This window comes from Heterocephalus glaber, unplaced genomic scaffold, assembly GCF_053883595.1.
Source record: "Heterocephalus glaber isolate CG9 unplaced genomic scaffold, H.glaber_assembly_v1.0 deba00001543, whole genome shotgun sequence".
In the NCBI taxonomy this organism is placed as follows: domain Eukaryota; kingdom Metazoa; phylum Chordata; class Mammalia; order Rodentia; family Bathyergidae; genus Heterocephalus; species Heterocephalus glaber.
Window position 1 is genome coordinate 4808598 of NW_028258336.1, and position 13282 is coordinate 4821879.

The 13282-nt window shown below is 34.5% G+C and overlaps 1 protein-coding gene across 2 annotated transcripts in view; it reads right to left on the reverse strand.

Moving 5' to 3' along the window:
* Cwc27 (CWC27 spliceosome associated cyclophilin) overlaps positions 1–13282 on the reverse strand; it is a 203285-nt gene that overhangs the window by 175526 nt on the left and 14477 nt on the right. For both annotated transcript variants that reach the window (XM_004862876.3, XM_021242987.2), the window contains exons 4-7: positions 10855–10998; positions 9268–9366; positions 8556–8659; positions 6787–6856 (exon numbers count right to left, since the gene is read on the reverse strand). In XM_004862876.3, coding sequence (XP_004862933.1) covers positions 6787–6856; positions 8556–8659; positions 9268–9366; positions 10855–10998 — 417 coding nt within the window. The remainder of the gene's footprint in view (positions 1–6786; positions 6857–8555; positions 8660–9267; positions 9367–10854; positions 10999–13282) is intronic.

Consider the following 13282-nt stretch of genomic DNA (forward strand, 5'->3'; position numbering starts at 1 on the left):
AGACGTAGAGGACACCAGACCACCAGACCACGGTACTGGGTCCTGCTGCTCCTGGCCCAGAGGTAGGGGCTTCTGAGCCTTCCCACTGCTCCTGCTCCAGAGGAAGGGGCTTCCTGGCCACCATTCCTCCCGCTGCTCCCAGCCCAGAGAAAAGGGCTTCTGGGCCACCATCCCTGCCGCCGCTCATGGGCCAGAAGTAGGGGCTTCTGAGCCACTTTCCTACTGCTCCTGGTCCAGAGGAAGGGGCTTCCTGGCCACCATCCCTCCCACTGCACCCAGCCCACAGGAAAGGGCATTTGGGCCGCCTTCTGTCCCACCTCATCCAACTCAGAGGAGGTAATCCATGCAGGCGCTAACAGACCCCCGCCCCAGTAGAAATGAGAAAACACGTAAATAAGTCTCAAAAACAAACTTCCAGATCACCTACGGCAACCCCAAAGGGAAATGAGATGGAACACTCTGATACTCAAGCACCTCGACCCACCGAACTGGCAACAAAAGGGGATCTGGAAAAAATGAAATCAGAAATAATTTCTCAGATAACAGGAGAAATTGTGCCCCTAGTGCAAGACATGATTAATAAATCTAGAGAGGAGCTCAGGAACATGATGGAATCCCAACATAAGAAACAAATGGAATCCATAAAACAGATGCAAATAGATTTCCAGGACATGAAAAACTCCACTGAAAGTCTACACAGCAGAATGAGCCAATGTGAGGACAGAATTTCAGATATAGAAGATAAGATTGCAATTAGTGACCAGGAAAAGAAAACTTGCTTCAAAATTATAAGGGAACATCTAGCAGCTGCTAGATGATGCAAAGAAGAATAACATAAGACTGATTGGGCTTAATGAAGAAACAAGAGAGAGTGGAGATGACATAAAAAATCTCTTCACAGAAATAATGGCAGAAAACTTCCCAAGCAGGGGAAAAGAGTTTGACATACAGATAAGTGAGGCATATAGGACTCCAAATAGCCTTGATCAAAAAAAATCTACACATAGGCATATAATTGTTAAGATTCCAGAAACACAACAGAAGAACAAAGTTCTCCAAGCAGTCAGAGAAAAGAAACAAATCATATACAAAGGAAAGCCCATCAGAATCACAGCAGACTTCTCAACACAAACCATCAAGGCAAGAAGAGCTTGGAATGACATATTCCAAGCCCTAAAAGAAAAAAGCCTCCAACCCAGATTGATGTACCCTGCAAAACTATCTTTCAAAATTGATGGAGAAATAAGATACTTTCATGACAAACAGCACATTAGGAACTTTGTGAATACCAAATCAGCACTCCAAAGAATTTTACACAATATCCTAGGAACAGACATTGCTCTTCTTTTTCAAGAAGTCTGAGGTTCAGCATCAGGTTGTTTAATTGGGCTCGTTCTGTTTTCCTAATATGCGTATTCGCTGCTATGAATTTCCCTCCTAAGACTGCTTTCACTGTGTCCCACAGATCCTCCAGACATGGAGGATCACAACCCCAGGAAGCAAAGCAGAATGAACCCATCTGGCATGACAAGAAATTAAATGTAAAGGGGGAGAACCCAACAAAAAGAAAAAGTCATGGCAATGATAAGTCAATACATTTCAGTTATAACCATCAACATTAATGGTCTCAATTCACCAATCAAAAGAAATAGACTGGCAGAATGGGTCAAGAAGCAAAATCCAACAATATGCTGCATACAAAAAACACACTTAATTCAAAAGGAAACTCATAGACTGAAAGTTAAAGGGTGGAAAACAATACTCCATGTGACAGGAACCCGAAAAAAAGCAGGAGTAGCTATCCTTTTTGCAGATCAAGTAGATTTCAAACCAACACTGATGAAGAGAGATGAAGAAGGACACTACATCCTTGTAAAGGGAAGAATCCAAGAGGAAGAGATGACAATCATAAATATCTATGTACCAAGCACTAGTGCGCCCAACTATATAAAACTAATACTAATGGACATGAAAAGTCATATATGCACTAATACAATTGTAGTGGGGGGCCACAACACCCCACTGTCACAAATAGATAGATCAACTAGACTAAAAATAAGTACTGAAACATTAGAACTCAATCGAACTCTTGAACAAATGAACTTAACAGATGTTTACAGAGTGTTCCACCCCACAAAATCAGAATACACATTCTTTTCAGCTGCACATGGGTCATTCTCCAAAACAGACCACATACTCACACATAGAACATGTTTAAGTAAGTGCAAAGGAACTGAAGTTATCTCCTGTATATTATCAGACCATAGTGCGATGAAATTGGAGATCCATAGCAAAAGAAACTGGAAAAATTTCATAAACATGTGGAAATTGAACAACACACTTCTGAATAACCAATGGGTCACAGAGGAAATTAAAGAAGAAATCAGACAGTTCCTTCAATTAAATGACAATGACAATACAACATACCAGAATCTATGGGACACAATGAAAGCAGTCTTACAAGGGAAATTCATAGCAGTGAATACGCATATTAGGAAAACAGAACGAGCCCAATTAAGCAACCTGATGCTGAACCTCAAGCTTCTAGAAAAAGAAGAGCAGGACAACCTCAAAGCTCATACAAGGGAGGAAATTATAAAGATCAGAGGAGAAATCAATGCAATGGAGACTAAGAGAACAATACAAAAAATCAATGAAGCCAAGAGTTGGTTCTTCGAAAGAATCAACAAAATTGACAAACCTTTAGCCAACCTTGTCAGAAAAAGGAAAGAAAAGGCCCAAATCCATGCAATTAGGAATGAAAAGGGTGAAATGACAACAGACCCAGCAGAAATCCAGAGGATCATCAATACCTACTTCCAGAACCTACACGCCAATAAGATGGACAACACAGAAGAAATGGACAGATTCCTAGATACATATGAATTACCAAAGTTGAATGAAGAACACCTAAAAATTCTAACAACCCAATATCAACCAATGAAATTGAAAATGTAATTAAAAACTTAACAACTAGGAAAAGCCTGGGTCCTGATGGCTTTCTACAAGATATTTAGAGAGGAGCTACTGCCACTACTGTTGAAACTCTTCAGTGAAATTGAAAGGGAAGCAATACTCCCAAATTCATTCCTGGAAGCAAGCAATTCATTCCTGATCCCCAAAGCAGAGAAAGACCCAACTGAAAAAGAGAACTATAGGCCAATCTCACTAATGAACATCGATGCAAAAATCCTTTAAGATACTGGCAAATAAAATGCAGAAGATCATCAAGAAGATCATACACCCTGATCAAGTGGGATTCATTCCAGGGATGCAGGGATGGTTCAATAGACACAAATCAAGCAATGTAATACACTATATCAATACAGCCAAAGACAAAAACCATATGATTATCTCCATAGACACAGAAAAAGCATTTGACAAAATCCAACATGCATTTATGATAAAAACCCTACAAAAAATTGGAATAGATGGTCTCTACCTCAAACTGATAAAAGCCATCTATGAAAAACCAACAGCCAATATCACACTAAATGGTCAAAAACTGAAATCCTTCACACTAAAATCAGGAACAAGACAAGGATGTCCACTATCACCACTCTTGTTCAATATAGTTCTGGAAACATTACCCATGGCAATTAGACAAGAGAAAGAAATAAAAGGAATAAAGACAGGAAATGAACAAGTCAAATTGTCATTATTTGCAGATGACGTGATACTGTATATGGAAGACCCCAAGAACTCCTCCAAAAGTCTTCTAGACTTAATAACCAAATTCAGTCAAGTAGCTGGTTACAAGGTCAACACACAAAAATCAATAGCTTTCCTCTACACCAATGACAGACTCACTGAGAGAGAAATAGGGAAAATAATTCCTTTCACAATAGCATCCAAAAACCTGAAATACCTAGGAATCATCCTAACAAAAGAAATCAAAGACCTCTTCTCTGAAAACTATAGCACTCTGAAAAGAGAGATTGAAGGTGATATCAGAAGATGGACAGACATCCCCTGCTCCTGGGTAGGAAGGATTAATATAGTGAAAATGGCCATACTTCCAAATCTGCTATATAGACTTAATGCAATTTCAATTGAGATACCAGCAGCATACTTCATGGACCTTGAGAAAACAATCCAAAAATTCATTTGGAACAAAAGACCCAGAATAGCAAAATCAATTCTAGGTAACAGAGACATGGCAGGGGGTATCACAATCCCCAACCTGCAACTATACTACAAAGCTACTGTGATAAAAACAGCATGGTACTGGCAAAGAAACAGACTTGAGGACCAGTGGAACAGATTAGAAGATGCAGAAACAATGCCAGACACACTCAGCCATCTCATCTTCAATAAAGGAGCCAAACACCCTCACTGGAGGAAAGATAGCCTCTTTAATAAATGGTGCTGGAAAAATTGGGCTTCAACTTGCCAAAGATTAAAACTAGACCTGTATCTCTCACCATGCACTAAACTAAAATCAAAATGGATTAAAGATCTAAATATTAAAATAGAAACTCTGAACCAGTTGGAACAGAGGTTAGGTAGAACTCCTGAAGACATCGGTGTAGGAAAAGATTTTATGAACAAAACCTCAGTTGCCCGTGAACTAGCACAAACAATCAACAAGTGGGATCTCTTCTTATTAAAAAGCTTCTGCACAGCAAGAGAAACCACCAACAGTGTGAAGAGACAACCTACAATGTGGGAAAAAAATCTTCACCTGCTTCTCCTCAGACAAAGGTCTACTATCTCGAATCTATAAAGAACTTAAAAAGGTCAGACCTCCCAAATTTAAAGACCCAATCTGAAAATGGGCATCTAAAATGAACAGACATTTCTCAGACAAAGAAGTAGAAATAACAAATAAATACATGAAAAAATGTTCAACATCACTGGTCATTTGAGAGATGCAAATGAAAACAACACTGAGATTCCACTCACTCCAGAAAGAATGGCTGCTATCATGAAATCAACGAATAACAAATGCTAACAGGGCTGTGGGGAAAAAGGAACCCTTCTGCACTGCTGGTGGGAGTGTAGACTGGTGCAACCACTGTGGAAATCAATATGGAGATACCTCAAAGAACTAGGACTGGAAATCCCATTTGATCCCGCTATTCCACTGCTGGGGATCTTCCCAAAAGAATTAAAAGAATCATACCACAATGATATATGTGCACCCATGTTCATAGCAGCACAGTTTGTGATAGCTAAAACTTGGAAACAGCCCAAATGCCTGCCCATCAACTAGAGACTGGATAAAGAAAATGTGTTTTTTTAATAAAATGGAGTACTACTCAGCAATAAAAAAATGAGAAATTAGAGACATTTATAGCTAAGTGGATGCACATTGAGGCAATACTCTTCAGTGAAATAAATAGGACACACATGTATAAATACCAAATAGTTTCTCTGGTGTGAGAAACTGAAAGTGTAAATAAGGACTAAAATGTATAATAGATAATGTGAAATAGGAAGAAAAGGGGCAAAGGGGAAGGAAGTGGGAGGGATAGGGGAAAGGATAGAAGGGAATGGGATTAATATGAGAAAATGGAAAAATAGGAACAAAATCTTTGTAAATAGGGAGGAATGGAGGAGTTGAAGGGAGGGCTGGGCAAGGGTGAAAAATAAGAACCAAGAGAGACTATGTAAAGGTGCAAATTTCCAATGATGAATGTCATTCTATTGTATACCTAAAATGTACCAATGATTAGAATGAATAATCGATAATGCAAAATAGGAAGAAAAGGTCCAAAGGGTAGGGGTAGTGGGAGGGGCAGGGGAAAGGAAAGAAGGGAAAGGAAAAATGCTGAGAAATGGAAGAAATGGAAATAAAGTCTTTGTAAATAGGGAAGGGTGGAGGGGGTGAAGGGAGGGCTAGGAATGGGGAAAAAATAAGAACCAAGATGCATTATGTAAAGGTACAATTCCCAATGAGAAATGTAATTGTTTCGTATACCTAAAATGTACCAATAAAAGAATTTAACAACAACAACAAAAAGAAAACTACATAGAGGCCTACAGAAAGGACTGGTGGAGTGAAATGCAGGAGCAAAATGTACTACCAAAAGACAACGGTTTTAGACATGGGTTCAAGTTCCAGCTATAGCTATTTACAAGGTATGTGATTATGAGCAAATTATAACCTATCTATACTTGAATTTATTCCCAAGAAATATGATAACATTAACACCCATTTCAAAGGGCTGTGATGATGAGAATTAAGCAAAAATACTACACATAAATAACAATAAGATGAATATAAGAGCTTTGGTCTGTGATTGCTTATAATAATGGAAATAATAATCATCATCTAGCAAACCAAATAAACAAATATCAATTAAAATGTGAATCATAAAGTTGAACCATTCAGAAAGACTTTTAAGTCTAGTTTTTCTGACAGAAAAAAATGCAAAGATTTGTCAGATATGGTGCCACAGTGGCACATGCCTATAAATCCCAACACTCAAGAGGCTGAAGCAGGATGATTACTGCAAGTTCAAGGCCAGCCTGGGCTACACAGTGAGTTCAAGGCCAGCCTGAACTACATAGCAAGACCCTGTCTCAATAAACCAAACAATATACAACAAAACACCAATATTAAACAATAAAGAATTCAATAATTTGAAGAGGGCAAATCAACTTAGAAGTTGTAAATATTACTGACCTCAAATCACTTTACAAAGAAATTTAATGCCACTCACTGAGTGTGTACCACACAGAATGTGCTATTCCAGGTATAGCAGGAATAGGAGATATAAAATGAGTAAGAAGTATACCTGAATCTCTTATAATTCAGAAAAGAGGCAAATGAGAGATTACCTGACTAACTCGATTTACTTCTTCTTCTTCCTCCTCAGCTTCTTCTCCAAATGAAAGTAAACTAAAATTTCTAGTCAAAAGAAACAAACAAACAAACAAAGACATGAAGGACAAAAAAGAAAAAGGAAAAAGAATAAAATTTTGAAATTTGGGTTAAGTGAAACTCAAATATATTGTTTTCAAATCATAAAATTTAATTTACAAGAATATATTCTGATTAAAGAAAAAATATTAGTTTCCAGCAGAAGTACAGTAAGATCTATAATTTTTAATAAAGGCTTTAAAGCCTCAGATCACTACTAAAATATGATCAATATCCATCCTGAGCATTACCATTAAATGTACTGAGTCAAGCATGACAAAAATAATTAAGCTTTTGATATTTGTCAATACTAGTAACAAAAGGGAGATTTCTGAAAAACTAATAAATATATAGCCCCAAGAGCACTCCAGATGGGGAATAAATTAATCTAGTGTTTGTCAAAATATATCTTATTATTTTAGAATAAAAAATACAAAGTTGTCAGACCAAAAAATAAAAAAGCCTATGAGGGAAAAAAATAAGTTTGTCTCCTCTAATTTTTCACTACAGTTATGAAATACTGTAAATAGTGACAGTTATCTTTCATCTACAGATAAATGAGTCAAAATAAATGAGTCAAAGAAAAAAAGAAAAATTTAAATATATAGGTATATAAGAAGTTACTGTATTTTGCTACGAACCATCAACCATTTGTTAAGTGTCTGGCTATATTTGATAATATACAAAAACAATTAAATTTACTTATTTTAAAAAATATCAAGGGAAGAAGCTAATATGTGATAAATATCCACATTACAAGGCATCTCATTTAATCTTGATACCAATCAGGTATTGTACTTATTAAAACCTCCATTTTACATAAGGCAACTGAAGCTTGGAAATATTAATAAATTTTGCTTCTTTTTAAGTGGATTTTGCATGATTCCACTTAGAAAAGCCTTACTCTAACATTTATAAGTACAATAAAAATCCCTAAAAAGGATGGTACAATTCAGTACAGGAGTAAGCTGAAATCTAACTTTGAACCATTCACTTTAATAAAACATATTATGTTAATAATGTAAAGAATATTGTCACAAAATGGTGAAATTTATTTTTTTTTTAATTCCCATTTTTTGGAAAACTATGAAGAGATATTCCAGAATATTGAATGAAACAGCTTTATTTTAAAAATATTTATAAGGTTATTTTTCATAGCACCAAAAAATAAGTAAAAAGGCTAAAAAAATTAAGAAATCACACAGTAAGCATGTTAAAATTATTCTTTATACTGTTCTCTACTTTCAAAATTCTTTATACTGAGTAAGCATATATTAATTTAAAAACAAGCAAAAAACAAGTTTCTCAACATTTAAATAGTTGATACAATGAATATAAAATATTAACACATTTCATATGGACATCTGAGGTGACAAATTTTTAGCTAAGGTTATATAATGTACTTAAATATAAATGCTCTTTTTTTTTTTTTTTTTGGTACCGGGGATTGAACTTGGGTCCTTGTGCTTGTGAGGCAAGTGGCAGAATCACTGAGCTAAATCCCTGGCCCATAAATGCTCATTTTAAAAAAAAATCACACATTCAGAATTCCAGTGTCTCCAATATTCCAATTGTTCAACTGGCCTTCCCCTTGCTAGTAAACAATTATTACAAAAGGAAGTAAAATAAACTAAATAAATTATTGTCATTTTTTCAAATTGAAGAAAAATCTTTATACTATGATTACTTTGTGCCTTTGGGTTTCAATTTCTTTACTTCTTCTTCTGGTTTCTCTTTTTTGGGCTTTTTAATTTCCCTTGGAATGATGTCATCGAAAGGGTTAAACAGGACCTACAAAAAAAATAGTTTGAAAATATTTTAAATTTCACATGTTTTAAATTTCACAAAAGTTAAAACTAATATTTAATTGGACTGACAGACGTGCCTATATTTTTCCCCACATAAATACTTAGCATAGTGACACATAATATTGTACAAAGTGCTTTCATTTACTTTGGGGCCTCCTAAGAATCTTACATGCTATTACATAAAGGATACTACACCATCCCAATTTTACAAGAGGGAAAAATATTTAGGAAATTTTAAATGATACAAACTGAGATGTTTTGATTCCAAAATATGTTTTGGTTCTTAAGGACATTCCTTCCTCAATAAAGAATAGCTCTTAAATTACCCATAAGTCACTTCTTTGGGCTAAATAAACCTAATTGCTTTAACTTTTCATCATGAGTTGGGCTTTTCATTTACTGGATTTTCACCTAAAGTAAAAGTTCAAAACTTTTAATTAAAAAAATTCTTCATTACAAGTTGTGTCTGAATACATAAATATGAGTGGTATTATTAATATAGTATAACCTTTAATAGTTTAAATAGATGAATAATCAATTTCTCTTAAATGACAATTTAAACCTTGTATCTCATAATAATCATGTTTCTACCTCACAACTTTTGATTTTGTGTGGATTTCTTGGTCTTTCTTCATCACCAATGTCTACTTCTGTCAGTCGCAGCATGTTATATATTGTATCCCCTGTAACCTATCAATAAAAATATAAAATATAATTGTAAAATCTTATATTCAACCTTCAAATTAGTAAAGGGCTTTCAAAATATTTTTAAAATAATTAATAGGGAATTTTATATTATTGCATAAGAATATACCCATTAGATAATGCAAATAAAGCAACTTTATTTTAAGGGGGAAAAGCACAGATAAGTTCAATCTATCAATAAACTTTTTGGGAAATTTTCAATATATACTTAATAGTAGTTTTTACTAAAAACAAAAATATAATGCCAAATAACCTCCTAACTGACAAATTTTCATTCAAACATCATAAACAAATTTAGACTTAAGAGTAAAATAGGTTAAGCAAATAATAACAATGTGATAAGTGCTTTGCAGATATTATTTTATTTAACCCACACAAATACCCTAAAAGTAAGAACTATCATTATTTTCCTTAGACAGATAAGAAAACAGGCTCAAGGAAGTTCTAGAACTAAGAGTGGTAGCTTTTCTAACTTATGAACTCTCAGTTATGTGTTATGTCTCATGTGCAAGTTATATGAAATCAATTGTAAAAGTGGTGTAGAAAGGAAACTTAAGTATCATTTATTATACACTCTTATTATGCAAAAGTAATAGGAAAAAATCCATGGTCATAAGAAAGCCTGTGTTGGGAGTAGCTTGAAAGAATATGCTAATGCTATTTCCATGTTGTTAAGAATTAAAAAACAACATTATATTTCATGGTTTTACTGTGACTGTTAATTCAGCATTTCTCAAGATTTAAAAACAGTTCATAGTACTATAAATTTTCAATTATACTGTTTGTTTCTCCCCTCTCATCTTCACAAAATCCAATTTTGCCTATGAGAAAACAATTCTTACTGAGCCAGCAGAGGGAACTGATAAGCTCGAGATGTCTATTAGGTTAAAGAATTAAAACTTACAGGAATATATTTAAGAAAAGGGAGAAAAGTGAAAGAAAAACACCTTCAGAATCCCTTTGTAAAAGGATTTGTTGAAGATGCTATAGAAAGAACATTCTTTGTTAGGACATTAAATGTGAAAAGGATTAAATAGATACTATTCAAAGTAACATTTCTAATAGAAATTTTTTGTCAACACAGCTTCTACTTTAAAGTTAAGAGAATTCATCATTACTAAACTTTAAGCTGGTAAACATTACGATCTAAGTATCCTTCTGATAATGTAAAGACAACATTAGCTGAGTGGCATAGTAGCTAATACCACTCCACAGTAGACTTTTAAAGAAGGGAAACATTAAAGTCATAACAAATGACTAATGTGAAACACAATAAAGAATTTAGTTGGTCCTTCATAGTTTATTATAAAAGGAATGCAGTATATTCCATTATTTTTGAAAATAATAAGTAAATATAGGGAGAATTTTTATGAAGACGGGTCTTAACATACTTGCTCACATATATCATACAAGCCTGGGGAATAACATAAAACCAAAAACCAAACCATACATTTAAGAAAAGTGGATACTAACCTTTCCAAAGATGGTATGCTTATTGTTAAGTTCATCTGCTCGACCAAGGGTAAAGAAAAACTGGCTGCCATTATCATGAGGACCAGCATTTGCCATGGCAACCAGTCCTCTCCGATTAAAACGCAACCGCGAGTGAAATTCATCCTGAAGCACAAAAAGTTATTTAGTGATTGTCCTCAGTTGTAAGATCCTTCATGTTCAGTCATTTATGCAGCTGACCAGCGAGTTTCCACTTAATTGCTAATCAAAAATCCTGCAGTTTATTTTAACCGATTTTCAAGTATAAATAAATATAATATTTACTATTTGTTCAATGTTCTTAAACTTCTATTTATGAGCTGAGTATATGAAAAAAATAAACTCAGCAATGAATTCAGGCAGCCTACTTTATGGAAAGCTGCCTACTTACACACAGGAAGAATTCAAAGGGCAATAGATTTCTAAGACTCACCTCCCTATTCTCATCCATTAAAGTCATTTAAACTTTTAAAACTTTTTAGTATTTCTCTAAGAAATTCCATTTTTGATTCAAGTTTTCAACGAATGACCCTTCCTACCTCATTCTAAATGTCATGAAATGAAGTATTTCCTTTTGTTTTTAAATTCAAAGAATCTACTATGATTGTATCCATGTAATTTTACTGTTTTTTAAAGCCCTAAAGTTGAATCTTTTCTAAACTGGCACCTGTCCCATCTGCCAATTTTCAAAAGAGCAGGTGCAAGCCTTTCTAAGATGAGCTTCATGTTTTGATACGGGTGCTTAACCAATTCCTTAGTCTACTAGTTAACAAAACATCCAAACCTGACACTGGAATCCATTTATAATGTTGCCATGTTATATAATTATATATCCTTGGTAAATAATTCTTAAAAGATCTGAACTCAATAGATTATAATTCTGTATTCTGTGTTAAAAATGACCTAACTGAAAAACTTAACAGGATAACTGTATTACCTGAAAATAATAAAGCAAAATCTCAAGTTAGGAGAGAAGTGCCATAAAGAGCTATTCCGTGGCACCAAATAATGGAATAAAGGAATGCCTCCTATGAGCTGGAAGCTCTAAAATGAGACATCTCTCCTTGTTAATATTTAAAATGCTATAACAATGATGTCTACGGTTTTTTTTAAAAAAATTTCACATTTTCTAATGCTATTATCATCTGGAAATTAAAGGAAACACTGACATTCATATATTTTTCTCAAGAATTACACTGTGACCCAGATCTAAGCCATCATAATAAATACAAAGTTTTCCCAAACTCCCCTATTTTAAGAACTACTGATACTCAAAGAACCTAGTATTGGTACAATTGGACTAATAATAAACACAACTTTTAGCTTCTACTTGAAACCACTGTTGTTGCTCTTTTATTTTTTCAGTACCAGAGACTGAATCCAGGGCCTTCACATTGAGCTAGATTCCCAGCACCTCATCCCTCACACATACTTTTTAAAAATAAAAAAAATACATTCTAAATTTAGAGATAAGGCCTCACTAAGTCAGTCATTAATTTGCTGCAGGATGGGTTCAAACTTAAAATCCTCCTGGCTCAGCCTATCATAGTTTTGGGATTACAGGCATGCACCACCTAATTTCTTAACTATGATATTAACTTTTTTCCTAAATCTGTGTTGGCAGGTAAGAAATCACTGACCTATTCTTGACTCTTACACCTTTTCCTCATATTTTTGATATTGCTTCTTTCTTCAATTCCCTTTGTGGTTTCCCACTGTTACATGCATTTTGTACTAAAGAGATCTATTATGTGTAATTTTGAGTAAATTCTGCTATGGGGGATTGAATTGTATTTTCTCAAAATTTTTATGCCCTAACTCACAATATCAATGTATTTGGACTGTGAGGAAGAATAAAGCTGATAAAGGTAAGACAAAGTAATAAAGTAGGGTCTTAATCCAATAGGGCTCATGTTCATTTAAAAGGAAGACAGTCATCTGCAAGCCAGGAAGATAGACCTCATCAGGAATCAAAATAGTAGACATCCTGACCTCAGACTTCCCAGCCTCCAGAACTATCAGAAATAAATTCCTACTTAAACCACGCTGTCTGTGGTTTTACATATTTGGTTATAGCAGACCAAGCAGACTACTATAGATTCCATATGATTTTTAAATTAATTGTTTTAAAATAAAATAACATATATAGTGTTCTAAAAATGTTTTACATTTATAGAGCTGCAAAGTTAGACAGATCAGGTATTGGGAAATTTGCTATGTGGTTTTTTTTTTTTTCTAAATCACATGTTCTTTACTACCACCTTCACCTCCACTTGAATTCAATCTAACATAAAAGCTTAAGATAAGACAACTTAGGGCTTTTTTTTTGGTACCAGGGATTGAACTCAAGACTTTGCACTTGCAAGGCTGGTGTGGCACCACTGAGCTAAATCCCCAGCCTGAGATACGA